The sequence below is a fragment of the Pseudochaenichthys georgianus genome, chromosome 9, assembly GCF_902827115.2.
Source record: "Pseudochaenichthys georgianus chromosome 9, fPseGeo1.2, whole genome shotgun sequence".
NCBI lineage: Eukaryota > Metazoa > Chordata > Actinopteri > Perciformes > Channichthyidae > Pseudochaenichthys > Pseudochaenichthys georgianus.
The window spans coordinates 1,604,946-1,623,179 of NC_047511.1; the positions used below are offsets into that span (position 1 = coordinate 1,604,946).

The following is an 18,234-nucleotide window of genomic DNA, read 5'->3' on the forward strand; positions in this document are numbered from 1 at the left end:
CGCTGTGATGGGTGAGTATGAATAAGTGACTACTTTAAATTCAAGTGGAGGAAGATGATTGGTTCTTGCAGAATGTTCCTACCGTTGTTATGGAGATCTTGTATTTTCTGATTTGGAACTGAAATGCAGTCCAGGCTGGTGAGTCTCTCTGTCTCAGGCCCACAGAAGCTGGACCCTCTGGACCCCCCCTGCAGCCACTGCTGCTGCACCTCCAGCTCTGAAAGTAAGGACCACACTCGATGGTGTCAGAGTACAACATTATATTTCATGCATGCATTAGGGGAAATGAATGTAGATATGTTACCATGTTCAATTCAACACCTGCTTCTAATCTCCGCACACCTTTGAAGTAATCAAAATATAGAAACTAATTTAGATTATTAATCTGAGCTGAAACGTGTTACCATGGCAACATATTTATCTTGGGTTTTAAGATCTTAATACTTCAATCTCAGGAATCTACTTCAGATTTTCGAAATAGTGCTTAAGTACAATAAAAAGATAAGAACAATTTGACACCAACAGAGAAAAATCTAAGTTTTAGAAGTTCCATCGTGAACAAAGCTGCACCGTGCAAGTGCTGTGGCATGCCCGATGTCATGAATGTGTACACACACACACACACGCACACGCACACGCACAGACACACACGCATAGACACACAGACACACACACGCACAGACACACACGCATAGACACACACACACACGCACGCACATGCACAGACACACACGCATAGCCACACAGACACACACACACGCATAGACACACACACACACGCACGCACACGCACAGACACACACACGCACAGACACACACACACACACACACACGCACACGCACAGACACACAGACACACACACACGCACAGACACACACACACACACACACGCATAGCCACACAGACACACACACGCACAGACACACACGCATAGACACACACACACACGCACAGACACACACGCATAGCCACACAGACACACACGCACACACGCACGCACGCACACACACACACACACACACACACACACACACACACACACACACGCACGCACACGCACAGACACACACGCATAGCCACACAGACACACACACGCACAGACACACACACACACACACGCATAGACACACACACACACGCACGCACGCACGCACACGCACAGACACACACGCATAGCCACACAGACACACACACGCACAGACACACACGCATAGCCACACAGACACACACACGCACAGACACACACGCATAGACACACACACACACACACACGCACAGACACACACGCATAGCCACACAGACACACGCACGCACAGACACACACGCACGCACGCGCACACACACACACGCGCACAGACACACACGCATAGCCACACAGACACACAGACACACACACACACACACACACACACACACACACACACACACACACACACACACACACACACACACACACACACACACACACACACACACACACACACACACACACACACACACACACACTTATCATCACTGATAGACCATAAGGCCAGATCTACAGAAGTGAAACCCATGCTGTATTCAACTGTGTTGCTTTAAAGCCCAGATCTTAACTTGGATACTGATATCGAACAACACCTGGAAAATAAGTGTATATCCAAAATAAATCCCAATGTACACTATCTACCATATATGTTTCATTTGGTTAACCCTAACCCTAACCCTCGCAATACCAATCAGTATCTTGTTTAAGCTCAAAGGCTCTTCTGGCAGCTTCAGTGCAGCTGGAGCCTCTTCATGATGATCATTATCCAATCAGCCCAAATGGGTGATCCCGTTCTATCAAAATGTCCATGCTATATTTGTTTAATCTTTTAGTATGTACAGTGTGTGTGTGTGTGTGTGTGTGTGTGTGTGTGTGTGTGTGTGTGTGTGTGTGTGTGTGTGTGTGTGTGTGTGTGTGTGTTGGTGACTCACTGATGTTGGGTCTGAGAATGGTCATGTGATCAGTCTCTGCCATTAAGCTGGCACTCAGGCTGGTCACCATCTGGTCAATGGTGTTGACCACATCCATGGGTCCGTTCACCACCTGAAACACACGGAGCAGCTGCACCTCAGCAGAACGTACCCACTCTGCCCTGCTTGTAAAAGCTGAAGAGGTACATTTCAAAATGACTACTTAAATGCCACACAATGAGAAAATGCTTTCAGCATCTTTTTCTGCGGAATGCCAGCGTCGACAGACAGTTTGGCTGAAGAGGGTACACACAGTTCAATGGATTGGCCTATAATGATGGGAGCAATTGTGGAATTTGCCATTGTCTGTTTTGAAACCCCCTCCTCCTTCTGAATTCAATATGAGAGCTGAGCCTTGGAGACAGAGCTGGGAGCCGAGCGGAGGTTTGTGGATGTGTACGGCCACAGTGTTTCAGAGTGCTGCTCATTCACTGAGGCTGCCTGAGGTGGCCTTGGAGCTCTGAGAGGCCGGGGGGGGAAGGGAGCTGTCTGTCTGTCTGTCTGTCTGTTTATCTGTCTGTCTGTCTGTTTATCTATCTATCTGTCCGTCCGTCTGTCTGTCTGTCTATCTATCTATCCATCCATCTATCCATCCATCTATCTATCCATCTATCTATCTATCTATCTATCTATCTATCTATCTATCTATCTATCCATCTATATATCTATCTATCCGTCTATCTGTCTGTCTATCTATCTGTCTGTCTATCTATATATCTATCTATCTATTTATCTATATATCTATCCGTCTATCTATCTATCTATCTATCTATCTATCTATCTATCCGTCTATCTATCTATCTATCTATCTATCTATCTATCTATCCGTCTATCTATCTATCTATCTATCTATCTATCTATCTATCTATCCATCTATATATCTATCTATCCGTCTATCTGTCTGTCTATCTATCTATCTATCTATCTATCCGTCTATCTATCTATCTATCTATCTATCTATCTGTCTGTCTATCTATATATCTATCTATCTATTTATCTATATATCTATCCGTCTATCTATCTATCTATCTATCTATCTATCTATCTATCTATCCGTCTATCTATCTATCTATCTATCTATCTATCTATCTATATATCTATCTATCCGTCTATCTGTCTGTCTATCTATCTATCCATCTATCTATCTATCTATTTATCTATATATCTATCCGTCTATCTATCTATCTATCAATCTACATTCTGTTATATGCCTGTAGAATATACTATTTCACATTTAATATGTACTGTTATTCCCTCTTTCTCAGAGAGAAATCGTTCAAATTAGATTTAGTTTATTGATCTATGATATGTTATGTTAAATGAATTGGTGTAAAGTTACTACGTACATTTACTCAAGTACTGTATTAAGTACAATTTTGAGTTCATATTTTTTCTTATTTTGACTTCTGCTTCAGTACAATTCAGAGGTACATTTTGTACTCCACTACATGTATTTAATACCTTTAGTTAGTTTGCACAATTGGATTAATGTTGTGAAATATAATCAACACTAAACACAAACATATGATTTATATTATTCTGATTTGGGCCGATCTGCAGAATGAATACTTTTACTTTTGGTACTTTTAGTATATTCTGATGCTAGTACTTTTGTACTTTTACTTGAGTCAAGTTTTGATTGCAGGACTTTTACTTGTCCTACAATCTGGTACTTCTACTTTTACTTAAGTACAAGATCTGAGTACTTCTCCCCCCTCCGGTGTGAATACAATATACAAACTGCACAGATGTGTAAACTCACGCGTCAGGGCTAAAGAAGGCAGGGCTTATGTGCTACCTCTTTGATGGCCTGCCACTTGAGGGCGTTGTCTGCGCTGATGATGCTGTCCGCCACGCTGATGAAGTGCTGGCTGAGCTCCTGGATGGAGGTCCCCTTGGTGGGGGGCTGGGTGGGGACGTTAGCAGCCAGAGACAGTAGCTGGATGAGGGACACCATGTCCGCCGGCTGCAGTCCCTCCTGCTGCGTGTCCTGCAGGGCCTGCACAGAGACCTCCAGCAGGGCGGACACCTGGGACAGGCTGCCCCGCCCCGACGGCTGCTGGGGGGGGGGGGGGGGGAGGAAGGATGTCTGTGTATTTATTTCATTTTGGATTATGAACATGAGAGAGTGTTCCATCCCTTCTTAATGGATAGTATTGGACGTATTTGATAACATGTTGGTTATATCATTTTTCATTTCTGTTTGGGAGCTGTTAACTTGAAGTAACTGTCATGAGACGTTTGTGGTGTTTTATCTGGCGAGACAGCTGGGGTCTATGGCACATGTCATCACATACATCCTGGCCCCTGGCCCCCAGTTATACATGGAATCAGGAGTCATGAGAGGGGCAGCATATCATTTTGGGATTTGTATTAAAGGTGGGGTAGGTCATTTTGGAGAAAGCAGCTCGAGTGGCTAGAATTTGAAAATACACAACCGGAACAAATCTGCCACTTCCTCACAGAGCCCCTCCTCCAACACACACGCACGCGCACATGACCAATGAGGGCAGAGATCAGTGTGTGCCCAGATGGAAGGCTGACAGGCAGGTCGGCCATCCAGTTACTTTAGCCGGCTCAGATGATTGGTCGTGCTTTCGACAGCGCTACGGCTTCCAGAGAGGACATTTTTATGTATTTATTGTCACAGCACTTCAGATACTCATTGCTATCGGGACGCTAAGAGCATTCCATGGAATATAACAACAAGTGTGTCTGAAATAAATGACATACCCCACCTTTAACTCGTCGTTTTTGGTCATAAAGCAAAACAAAGCCCCTATTGTTTTTAATTAGAAGCCACAGTTAAGCTTCTAATCAACATTTTGGTATCAACATAAACTTATAAAATGCTAAAAACCCATTCAACTCTGTCAGATTTACTTTTAAATAAAGCAGAATGATGTGTGCCAAAACAATCTCTGCTCTTTGTTAGGTGGGGTTAACAGATCAATAATGGCTTGGCAGCAAAGATCCTTGGAAGATGGAACATTTAAAGCAGTGACATCTTTAAAGCAGTGGAGGAGAGTTTTGTGGATGAAGATGTAGCGTTGTGTACCTGGCTGTGGTTGGACAGCTTCATCAGCTGGTTCATGAAGGCTGTGGGCTGCGAGGTCTGAGAGTCTCTGATCTGCTTCATCTTCAGGAAGCGCTCTGAGCCCAACACAACGAGACGTTAGGATGGAATGATGGCAGGATGCTCAGCTGCTCAGAGAACTCTTCAGCTGGAAGAGTTCCACCCTGAGCCTCTGAGCATCCTGAAAACACATACAACTCCCAACTGAGCATGTCTGTGACCCGCCTCTTCATTTGTGCAGTACTATTATCTCATCAGTCAATGTAGTGGATATGTATGTATTCATTGCTTCACATCACGTACGCAAACATCATCTTACATCCAACATTTTCAGAGTTTACTTTATTTCCCTTCAAGGGTTCCTGTTATGGGCTGTCATGGGCAGACCTTTTAACATGTATACAAGGGTTGAATGCTAGGGTTAGGGTTAGGTAAACACTGAAACACTTTTTTGACATGTTACTATTGCATTTGTACATGTGGTCAAAAGTCGGCTTTAGAAATATCTGAAATGTCATAAATTCCTTCTTAGAAAGGAAAAAGGTTCAGTCTAAATGTAATGGATAGGTTTCAGATATCAATCACAGCATTTCCAATATGTAGCCCAGATGACCCATTCATTTCAAATATGTAAGTCATAGATGATTTGTACAATTTTGACAAGATAATAAATCTCCTTTTTGATATTTCAAATTCAATTTTGACTAATAAAAGGAATTGTAGATGTATTGAGATATAAGTGCTTTATATGTTTGCTAGTTACAATCTAGATATATGGCCTAACTGTTTAAAATATAACTGGTGACAAATTCAAGCTGACATATCAGTTAAACATTTATATAACATGATATACGTAATGAGGGATGAATTCTACAATGAAAACTGCAAATAATAACAATGGAATTGTTGATATCACAAATGACCATTTCCACTAGTGAGAATTGCATTTTTGATATAATTTTTCTAGCTACAAGTCATAATATATTATGGACATGATTTGGAACTACAACATCTTCAAAAAATGGAATTACTGTACTTGAGCATTACATAGTTGTCATTAAATCTTCCATCAGATATACAAAATAAACATTTCAACTGGCAGAAAATATTTTGGTCAAATCAAGAATGAACATGTTTACAAGTATGAAATAATTGTTAACTATGTTAACTAGAATCGCTACTATTTGGAAAATATGAATATATTGACTTCTTGGAATTCTAACTAATCAAAAAGCAATTTTGATATCTACAATTGCTGTTGGTATAATGATATATTTGAAAGCGTCTGCCATTGTGTTACAGAAGGATTATAAAAAAGCAAACATGTCACCTGAAAGGCGTCAAGTCAGCTGACTACACCTGTTTCTTTAAGTGCTGAGCAATAACTGAAGGGGTGTCGACTACTAGAGGACGACGATTAAGAGACTTCATTTAAAAAGTGAGGGGGAGAACGTGTTAAGGAGACTTTAGAGCATAATACATTTTACAGTTGAGTGTGAGAGTTACAGTTAAGATAGCAAAGAAGTCTTTCAGAAGATTCATTGTATTCTTTTTGTCATTGTTTTACTTTTGAAACACGGACTGGAATACATAAAATATTAAACAACTGAAGAAATTAAATGTGTTTGAGTTTGGTCGACACTCCCTGTGGGAATAAGGTTGCATGTTGGGTAGTGGAGTCAGTATTTCTGAAATCCTGTTTCTGATACGCAGCGAGTCAACTGTTCTGCATGGGTACAGTGTCCACACTGTTCGCATGCCTTGTCTTTAAGGTTCGCAGGAAAACAACGTATTTACTGCTATAATAACGTGGAGATGCTGAGTTAAGTAAAGTACATGTGTTAGCTCTTATGCTGCAGGGTTTGTCAAATCAATCACCTAATTCAGGCTCCACATACAGTGATCACCTTTACGTCAATATTCACCATTACTAACATTAACATAATACATTAGAAGTCTAATCCTGATCTGTTCTGGTGTGTCTCCGCTCACCTCTGCTGCTCCGGCAGATGAATGGCAGTGGATCAGAGCAGTCTGTCAGGCCGAGGAGGGGGGGCTGATCTGAGCCGCCCTGCAGGGTCCTGCAGCCCTGCAGCTCCATCTGCTGGTGGACTGTGACACAGTGACACACATTACATCACACATCATTTATCACTTTTATCCAAAGCAACTTACAATGAGTGCAAAAACCATAAAGAATCCAACTCCGAACAACAAGGAAAGTGTACGCACAAGAACACGAGAGTCAGCTCTATTATATGTTAGTGTCATCAATGGTGAAAAGTATCAACAATGAGATCAAATGAGATAACAATTATATTTGAATAAGCATTGTGATTTGAAATGAACTTTAAAAACAACTTTAGGCTTGAGTTGTAATCGTACAAAAAAAACCCTGACTGCATGGATCTTAAGAGAGTAATATAAACTGTGACAGTGGGGGGGTTATTGTTCACTCCTGCACGGAACTCTTTCCCTGCACTGCCCCTCACTGCTGGAGCTGTGGGAGTCCCCCCATTCAGCGCCTCTGGCCCTCTGACTCACCTCACTGCCCTTCACCCTGCGGCACATTCTAACACTCTCTAGCCCAGGCCTCTTTAGGGAGGATTTGATCAAGAATGACTTGAAAAGTAAGAGACAGGCAAATAATAAGAACTAGATAAGAAATGCTATGAAGGCCGCCGGATAGCTCAGTGGTTAGAGTTCACATCCCATATATGGTCACTGCTGCTAGTAAGCCGGATCGAACCTTGAGACAGCTGAATATCTCATGGAATGTCCTTCCATCCCTTTTCAACAGAACTCCAATAAAGGCTCTCTGGCCCAAAATTACCTTTATATAAAAAAAGAAATGCTATGAACATGTACTGCTGCAAGAATAAATAACTATATATAATTAAAGCAATATTACAACATAATACACACATTTTGATATTAGAGAGGACATATTATGTTCATTTTCAGGTGTATATCAGTATGTAGTGTCTCCACTGGGACTTGTCTCCATGCTTTAATGTTCAAAAAGCTCTTTATTTTTCTCATACTGCCTGTGGTGCAGCACCTCTTTTCACCCTCTGTCTGAAACCAGAGCCCAGTCTGCTCTGATTGGTTAGCTGGCCGGCTCTGTTGTGATTGGTCAACCACTTAGAGATGTCCCGCCCCTTAGCCTTTTCACGTACAATGTGTTGGAGAGTTATTGTTCATTAAAGTGTTCTCAAAGCTGGTAAAGGTTTGAAGGACTTTGTAGACTGCAGGGTAGCTGGTGGATTTACTCCAGGTGGAACTAAAGTCTGATTTAACACTTATTATATTTCACATCATTCATCCACATCTGTAAAGTAACTAAAGGGATTAAATACATGTAGTGGACTAAAAAGAAAATACACCATGTACCTCTGAACTGTAGTGTGGTAGAAGTACAAAGTAGCATGAAATGGAAATACTCAAGCAAAGTACCTTATAATTATACTTAAGTAAAGTACTTGAGTAAATGTACTTAGTTACATTACAGCACTGAGTAAGGTTAACCCAGTTTCCAAATGAGGCAACGTTCAGACCAACATAAGTGCTAGAATAAGTTTCCTCATCAGCCTGGCTTTAAAAGCAATGTTTTGGCGAAAAACAAGTTGAACATGGCTCAACCTTAAGCATGCGCAGTGGCGACTGGTCATTAGGGGCAGGTGGGGCACAGCCCCACCTAGTGTCAGCAGAAAGTATTACAAATAATGATTACAAAAAAATGCAAAAAAAAAATAAAAAAAAATATAAAATATATTTTAAGATCATGTTTAATCATCTGATTCGTCTGTACATTGCTGTTTTAGTCTGTGCTCTTCTAATTAGTGTCTACAGTGTGTGCCTATTGAGCTGTTGAGAGCCAAGTGGGACAACACCCGATCCTGCCCCTCCCTCTCACTGTCTAAGGCCCCGGCCACACGAGGACGAAAACGGCTAAACGCATAGGATTAACGCAAATGCAATCGCAATCGCAAAAAAGCTTCCGTCCACACGCAATATTCACCGGATAGTGTCTGTCCACACGAGACAGCTCCGTTTAGCTCCAACCGCTGGAGAAGCTGCAGTACACATGCAGGAGCCCAGGGCCGCCCCTCCCTACAGGCCAATCACGCAGGCTACATGGGGCCCCGCCTTGCGCAGGGGGCCCCGCCCAGAGGGCCTCAGCTGCTGTGCGCAGTTCTCCGCGCACCCCCGCTGACACGCAAGAGTGAGAGGTGACAAGGGGAGCACGTATGTAACCCGACACCGTTGCAATGAATCAACATCTGACCAATCACGGCTTTGATACGGCCACGAGTGCAGGTGAAGAGATGTCGTTGAAAAGACAGTTTCAGTCCGGCGCAAGCAAGAGGGGAAAAAAACAAAACATGAAGAAACTAGAGCATCACTCGAAGGTGGGTTATTGGATGAGTCAAATGTACAACTTGCGAATGTTGTATAAGTAAAATTGCAAATTGCCATATTAAAACATCAGCTGCAATTCACGACATGAAGAAGGCAGTCTCTGCAGAGCATATAAGCTAATGGAGATGCAGTTATTTCCAGCATTCTTTATTTACCATTCATTCAAGTATGTGATGCCTTTAATCTGCTAATGTATACAGGAGGAAGAGTGATACACTGTCTGTCTACTTGGCTTACATAACAGTTACAGTTTACAGCCTAAAAAACATGGAGCATTTTTTCCCCTTTTATTCATTTTTATGTCAATTTGCACATTTCATGGTGATGCTCAGCCTCTCCCCTTAACTCCTAACAGTCATCATCATGTCAACCACAACACAGAGAAACACTGATAGAAATGTGTGTGTAGTTGTTGATACATTGCTGACAGAGGGAACTACGTTTGAATACAGATTTAAGAAATATCAGTTTTTGAGCATGTCATAAGCATGTTTTGTCTTGACTATATTACAACTATATTATAATAAAATAATATAGTATTTATATTATTGAATTGATTATTATTATTAGTAGAAGTAGTTTATTTGCATTAATTATATTTTAATCTTTTTGAGGCTGGTATTTGGCAGGAAATGCAGACGTATTCACCTGTAAACGCATATTGAACGACATACATGCACATTTACCATTTACCTCACTGTATAATCGCCAGTCAACATGTATTACAGTTGAAATCTTCCGGACAAAATTATAAAAGTGCCGGTCAAAGGTCTTCTTTGTTATTTATTGAGCTTTAAAACAAATGAATAATGACTCTATATAATATAACAATAACATACACGGAGCCTCTCTTTTTCCTCCCTCTCTTCGGACAGCGTCAGTGTCTGTCTCATGCAGCAGCTGATCCAGTAATGAGTGAATGAGTGACCCGGCCGACAGTAAAAATAAACATATTTATAACTAGTTTAGGGAGTTTGAGAGGTGTCTCCGTCCTGTCAGATTAGACTTCACCCTCGTTTATGTCCATATAGAGAGAAAGATAACTAATCTGAATTCAGGGTGCAGTTTACTTTGACGCGGGGTGAGCAGCAGAGGTGGGGAGAGGCGGGGCTATTACCTCATCATTATCAGAAAATGATCGTCTAGGGCGTACACACGGAGCCGTTGGACCCCCCAGAGCGTTGCGTATGCCGTTCTATCCACCTTGGGACCCGTTATCGTTTCCGCAGTCGTTTAGTGCCGTATTCGGTCGTCCTCGTGTGGCCGAACGGTCTATATGACACTAAACAGTAACGCAAACGACCGTTTTCGTCCTCGTGTGGCCGTGGCCTAAGTCAATGGTGACTGTAAAAACTACACTGTGCATGCTCAGTATATTGTCCTATTTAATGTGTGTGGCAAAAAAATAATGACCAAAGGGGTATAGTGCTGCCATCCCCACCATACGTCATCTCACATCATTCAGAGCTGATTGGCTGTAAGTACGTGTGCCGCGAAAAGTGTGGTGGAGACGAGAGAGCTGCAGTGACGCGTCCTAAAACCAGGAAGTAAGCTGCGCATGGCTTCCCTCCACAAAAAAGCAATGAGATTTCTCCATAGGATTTTAGAAAATAGCTCCAAATAAGGTCTGTGGGAAACGTAGCTGTTAGATAATTGCACGTTTTGTTCAGCCGGATAATATCCACATGTCTACCCTACTTTTATAATTTTCGAATCACAAATCTATCGATTAGATTTATGATAGACTTTTGAAACTACAAGAACATAAGGAGGACTTTTACAAAAAAGTAATAGAGATGTTTGTCCAGAAGGATAGGCAAATGGACTTCATCTTCAAGTCAAGGTAAGACTGCAATTTTATTGAAAATGGGATCTTACTAAGAGAGAACAATTCAATATTTACATGATACAATTACATTTGTGGGGTATCCTTCTGTTGAACTGTCTGTTTAAAATTAATTGAAGCATCAGACAAAAAAAGCTTTTGAAAATAATATTATATTTTGATTTAGGTCAAAATATAATATTTGTAAACCTAAAGAGCCAGTGCCAGTGCCTCAGCAGCCATGAACCTCACTGCAGAAGCTTATATATAGACATCTGAGTTTTTTGTGCCCCACCACTTTTGTACATATAAAAACGCCACTGAGCATGTGCTACATTAAACACATCCCCACAATCGATTTGAATAAAAGGATGATTTTACCTCATACATAAGTGTTTTAATTTTCATGTTTCCTTACAGAATCATCTGTTAAAAGTGTTAGACTGAGCATAACAACTTCAGGATGTAGGCCAATCCCAAACCCAAAGATGAGCAACTCATAACTTGCAGTATAAACACAAAGTGTTGACTGCTAGCAAGATAGCCTGTTCCTAAATAGTTTCACTCGGTAACTTTTAGGCTGGTATTTCTGCGGTCTCTACAGGAATGATTGCACCTTCCTTTAATATCTTGAAGGACTGCTGTAGGAGATTGATTGAAAGGACCACTGGTTGACAAAACAAAGCAGATAACCAAGCCACATGGTTGTGGAGGAAGAGAGGATGATAGTTTTTATCTGCATTGTTTTAGTATCACCCAGCCACTAACCCAGCGGATGGGCTGCACTAAAACTACCCATGATCGTGTAAATAACGCAATAATGTAAAAGGCACCAACCAGCATGATCAAACCACTGTGGAGGTAGGTTATATGAACTATCCCAGCGATTCTTAGTGTGCATGATGACATTCTAATTGAATAGAGACAGCCTCTGAAATGAAACTGAGCATACAGAATGTGATCTCACCTGGGCAAAACAGAAGGGCCTGTACCTCGCTCACCACTGGGTGGCTGCTGACGTGCTCAAGATTCCAACTAAAAAGCAGTTCCTGGGTTTTGGAGGAACATGCGCTGAGGGCACGGACATGCCTTGCTTCCAGAGACATATTCCAAACATTCAGGTCGGTGATATTTCCAAAAAAAGGCTCTGTGAAATTCCCACCAAATGAATCTTGATCCTGACCCAGAATAAGTATTCCATCGCCATAGATGTTCCTGGAGGTGTCTGAGCCTGAGCCCATGTCCTTCTTGTCCCCATCTACATAGATAGCCCAGTGGCCGTTGCTAAGGCGCCATGTGACACAGATGTGATGCCAATCTCCGTCGTTGGGGAAGGATGCCTTATATGGCAGGTGCTTCCCGTGGATGATGAGAGCCAGAAGGATGCGTCCCTGCATGTCCACTTGGCCTCTCAGCTGGAACTCATTGGTGAACACAGGTGCAGCGTAGGAGAAGATGGTGGACACCTCATTCCACTCTGGGTTCCACTGAACACGAACACACACACTGATGGAGGACAGGGCGGGAAAGGACATGTTGACACGAGCAAAGCCCTCACGAGAATCTCTTGGGAAGTTTAGAGCTGGGAACTGTAAATCTAAAGAAAAGCCGGGTAAGGTAATTGATCAAATTGTACATTTATTTTTTGTATTTTATTATACTTTATTTGATTTGTAGCACCAATGATTACACTCACACTGCTTGGAGAGGGCCAGAGGCTTGGAGGCTGCCTTGGCAGGATCTCTGACCCAGACAGGCGTGCGATGTGCGGCCTGCTGAAGCAGCTCCAAGACCCCCCCTCTGTCCTCTGACTGCTCCACAGGCACAAGGGAGCTGAACTGGCCCCTGCAGAATCTGTCTGCCCCCGAGAAGTCCAGTGATTCATTGACCAGGTGGAAAGCCCAGTTAGAAGTTAGGTGGAGCAGTTTGGATTGTTCTGCAAGGTCACACAAAAAAAACAATCACGACAAGCATGAATTAGAAATAGTTATGTTTCAGTCAAATAAGTGTTGATTTTTTGATGAAGGAAAAAGAGAAGTCAATACCACAACATAAAACTGCTGCCCACTAAATAGCCCCTAAAAGTGATTAACAGTCTCACCGTGTAAATCCCCAGCTCTGTCTGGCCCAGCATGTGTCGGCTCACTCTCACATACCACCTGCAGCAGAACATGTTTAGTTTACTATCGTATTTTAACTTGGCTAAATACAGTTAAGCAATGCTGTAATAACATATTCCAGTAACATATTCAGTTGATGTACTGACTAGCTTTTCTTTTAAAACAATGAAATGTGAATAACACGTTAAAAATGTACTATTTGCAAGTCTCTGGTGTACATAGTATAACATTGTAATTACCACAAAAGAGAAAAGCATGAGTCCAGTGTGCAGAGCTCCAGTCATCTCTAAGCCAGTGTAGTCTCCAGCTAAAATAAACCGCTGAACTTATTTAAAAAATATATTTCCACTCGATCCAGATGTACGAAAAAACAAGTTATTTTCCAGAAACATTGATGCACTCTCCCCATTTTCCTCTGAAGCAGCATAGAGTCTCTTTGAATCTGTGAACAGACTCCATGTTCAAACCCAATTCTGGTCCTGACTCCTCATCTACCGCCTTGGCTTCAATATCCAGCATATCCAGCACAGTTCTGGTCTCCTGACTGGGAGAGTGCCAGCAATCCCAGTGCGTCTGTCCAAGTCTCAGTCTGTCTCCTGCCTTCCTTCAGACCCCCAACCCCCAACCCCTCCCTCCCTCTTTAGTACCCTGAAGCCATCTGCCTTTGTCATGCAAATGCCGTAATTTTTTAAAAGAACCCTACTTACGCAAGCCGTGTCAAGCATTTGGCACAGAGAGTTCATCAAGGGCGGCAGGGCGGCAGACATTTTTACCACATTCTCCTTCTTTATGCCTTCTATAGGACTCTCTTAAGTTAGATTAGAACATCTGTTTTGTTGGTGTACTTCATAGTCAACTAGAGAATGCAATTCCTGAAGAAATGGCTAGTGGGAATGCTTTATGCTGAAAAGCTGACGCTAAACTGCTATGCTGGAATGTAATGTGTAAGAAGAAAGTGAAGAATTTAGATTGAAATGATACATGAACACAAGGGGCTTGAATGTGTGATGAGAGAAGAAAATAAAGTAAAAAGGCTTGGAAAAGCAGCAGAATATTTGAACTGCAAACTTCTGAACTAACTTGATGGCGAATGATCTGTCGCCATGGCAATGGCATTTCACCCCACAATACACTTAGATGCGTTGATGGCTGCATCGTTACCAAACCTGTGAAGTTTTGGGCCATTTTTGAGCATTGTGTTGCCAAGGCAACGACATTTGAATAAATCTTAAAACTGTCAAATAGATGTCTTCACAGCTGGACTGTTAGCACACATGTGAAGTTTGAGCACTTTTTGACAATTTTCATAGGAGTTATAGCAATATCGTGTTTTACTGCGAGGGATGTGTTGCCATGGCAACAGCTTTTGAGGAAAACTCACTAATGGCACATAGACATGTTGAAGGCTGGACCATTAACTAATTAATTATCTGAATTTGTTTTTATCTTTCAAGCTACGAGATGTTTTCCTACGTTTGTCATGATACATTATGTCTCAGGAATTATGGCAGTTTTAAAAAAATATATGAAGGCAAATTTCAAGATTTCTCACCCTCTAGCTGTGACATCACGCACTCTAGTTAATGTTCAAATCTGAAGAAAACCTCTAAAACAAGGTCTGAACAATGTTTAATATCTCTAAAAGTAAGAATCAGATTTAAAAGTTGTTTATAATAATGTCAGAAAGACGTGTAACATTTTAAAGTTGGAATGAGGTTTCTGAGTGAAAGTATGAATGAACAGTTAGCAGTTGAAGTCGCATGAAGATTGTTGAAGTCTGAAGAGTTTCTCCATTGACTTCCATGTTAAAAATGTGATGAATTATGGGATGTATCTCTGGAATTATGAAAGTTATGAATGAAAAAAGTAATAGCCATCGATTCCCGACCGAGCTGAACATTTTGATGTTTGAACGGAGTTTCTGCGATGTTCAATGTGGGAGAAGAAGTAGCGCAAAATAACCCGGCGGAATAATAAAGAATTTTGTGCGTAGCATAACAGATAGTGGGAATGCTGACACAGCATTCCCACTAAATAAAATAATAGTTCTATTCATGTATTCAATGTACAGTTAACCGTTAAGTTTGTCTGTTCCGATGGCTTTCAGCAGGTGGTTTTGTTTGGAAAGCTTTTGTATGGATGTGGACATCGAACACATACAGTCACAATATATGACTATGGTTATTTTACACAAGTACAGAACACGTTTTTCTCTTCTCATCCAATCATTACAATTCAACACAACTAGTTTAGATAGTTGATCGTTACAGATGGTGGCCAGTATGGGGAATGAAATGTGATTTAAAAATCTGATATTATTTAAAGAGAACATTTTTGGAGATTTTGAAACTGCCAATTGGCATATTTTTGGTTTACTGAGACACTAAGCCTATGTGTTGGATTGTAATGATTGGATAAGAAGAGAAAAACGTGTTCTGTACTTGTGTAAAATAACCATAGTCAGGCAATGGCTTCTGAAGAAAATGTACAACAGAATATGGAAGCACAATTAGAAGAGAATGAGTCTGAAGAAGGTAGTATAGCACAGGAGAACAGTGGGCAACACCATGAGAATAGAGGTGATGCATGGATAACAAGAAGATCTATTACTGATGTTACCTCTTTGATCGGTTCTCTTTATATATCTGATGCAGAGCAGGAGGAAAGTGTAGGAGATTGGGATAATACATCTTACCAGGCATATCCTGCTCTTGCATCTTTCTCCACAGACTTGGGAACAGTTATAGAGAGAGTTAACTCCCTTGAGGCTGATTTTAGAGATTCAGTTAATAGTGCGCTAAACCGAGAAGATAGCATCAGAGGCTTCGTGAATAAGAATGTTGAAGCACTGGAGCATCATGTTATGTCAACTTTGAAAAACTTTGAAGAGAAACTGGTGGACTGTTTACAAAGGCGTGATGAAAAATGGAAGGCAGAAATCCAAAGGCTGATGCGCGCCAGCCTCCCTGCTGTCTATAGGCCCTTTGTCAGTGCTGGTGCTAGTTTTCAGACGTCTTATGGTCGCACCACTCCAGCTCAAACACCTCTCATTAGTGCCTCTCACACCCATGCTCCTTCTCTTGGTACTGACACTCAGGTGTCCGGTCCTCATATTAGTTATCACACTCCTACTCATTCAGTTCCCTCTGCTGGGGTTTCTGTCGGCCGAGCAGAGATTGCCAGAAGAGAACCTGATACTATTGATGCTGCGCCACACGGCAGGACATCATTCACTGACCTACTTCTGCTGGGACAACCACCAGGAGTCATTGACAACATAAACCCCATCACACCTGTAGGAGCAGTATACCGCCATCCAAGCAGTATGCCGGTGGTGTATTCAAAGCCTGTCATTCATATGGAGTTCCCCTCGTTCGGTGGTTCCAGGGAGGTTGGAGAGGTTTTGAACTTTGTAGATCGCTGTGAAACATTCTTTGAAGTTAGGCCATTAACAGATGCAGAGCTAATAGGGGCTTTATCTGGGGTTCTTAAGGGGCCAGCGCATAGTTGGTGGTGTGTAGCAAAAAGCACAGTACACAACTGGCCAGAATTCAAAGAAGCTTTTCATGCAGCTTTCCTACCTCCTGATTACCTCATGGAAGTGGAGGAGAAGTTGAGGGATATGGTGCAGGTACCCGAACAGTGTTTGAGGGATTTTGCCTATGATTACCGAGCCCTTTGTCTACGATGGAAACCCGATGTCACCGAGGCGGAGTTGGTGAGGAAAATACTCAACAACTGTAATCCCAGAATAGCTGGTTGTCTTCGGGGCACTGTCAGAACCGTGGACCAACTGGTGTCAATTGGCACATTAGTGGAAAAAGATTGCACAGCTGCAAAAGAATATTGGGGGAAAGTGGATCAACAAAAAGCAAAAGAGAAATTGAACAAAAGACCCCAGGAAAAATGGAGCGCTAAGAAACCTGCTGATGTAGTGACCATAGTGCAGAGAGGGAAAAGAAATCCAGTAAGTCTCCTACATGTCCCCGTAGAGGTGAGAGGAATGCAGTGTAAAGCTGTTTTTGACACTGCATGTACATACTCCCTCATGCGACACAGCCAATGGCTGGATGTACTCCGTAAAGGAGAGCAACTGAAGCCCAGTGAGAACCAAAGCTTTGCTTTGGCTGATGGGAAGACATGCCATGGAGCCTTAGGAAAGGTACAGCTACTCTACGGCTGGCATGACATGATGTGGTCGCTAGAAACATACATCATCGATGACAACAACCTGGCATTCCCCATCATTCTAGGCTTGGACTTCCTTACCAAGACCTCAACCATTATCAACCTGGGAGACCGAACATATGGAGTAAAGGGGCCAAGGGATTATGTGTTCTATTCATTCCTTTCTCAACCTGCTGAGATCCCGGCAGCTCACCCCAGTGTTAGTCTCATAATAGCACTTCCGCTATCCAAGTCATTTCCTATTCAAGAAGAGACTGCCCCAGATTTTTCAGCTCATCCACCAGAGGTTAGAGAAATCTTGAAGGCTTGGCCAAAGGTGTGTTCAGACAGTTTAGGGAAAACTAAGGTAGAAGAGCACAAGATATTTACTACAGACGAGGTTCCAGTGCGCTGCAAAGCATACAGGGTATCACCCCACAAGCGTCAGATCATAATAGACCAGGTAGAGCAGATGCTTAGGGATGGCATTATTGAACCGTCACAGTCAGCCTGGGCGTCCCCAGTGGTCTTGGTGCCAAAACCTGACATGTCCCCAAGATTTTGTGTTGACTTTCGACCTCTAAATGCTAAGACTCGGCAAGATGCCTATCCTATGCCACTTATT

At 42.1% G+C, this 18,234-nt stretch overlaps 1 protein-coding gene across 3 annotated transcripts in view; it reads right to left on the bottom strand.

Annotated features, from left to right (window-relative positions):
* The window catches only part of adgrd2 (adhesion G protein-coupled receptor D2), a 57,475-nt gene extending 43,460 nt beyond the window's left edge, over window positions 1-14,015 (bottom strand). The window contains exons 1-9 of one of the 3 annotated variants that reach the window (XM_034090284.2): window positions 13,682-14,015; window positions 13,424-13,481; window positions 13,019-13,258; window positions 12,290-12,919; window positions 7,068-7,187; window positions 5,058-5,152; window positions 3,798-4,055; window positions 1,961-2,072; window positions 83-217 (exon numbers count right to left, since the gene is read on the bottom strand). In XM_034090284.2, the coding sequence (XP_033946175.1) occupies window positions 83-217; window positions 1,961-2,072; window positions 3,798-4,055; window positions 5,058-5,152; window positions 7,068-7,187; window positions 12,290-12,919; window positions 13,019-13,258; window positions 13,424-13,481; window positions 13,682-13,726 (1,693 nt within the window). In that variant the 5' untranslated portion in view covers window positions 13,727-14,015. Of the gene's footprint in view, window positions 1-82; window positions 218-1,960; window positions 2,073-3,797; window positions 4,059-5,057; window positions 5,153-7,067; window positions 7,188-12,289; window positions 12,920-13,018; window positions 13,259-13,423; window positions 13,482-13,681 lie in introns of those variants that run through there. The other 2 variants (XM_034090283.2, XM_034090285.2) reach the window with 2 other exon arrangements.
* Between the last annotated feature and the right edge of the window lie 4,219 nt (window positions 14,016-18,234).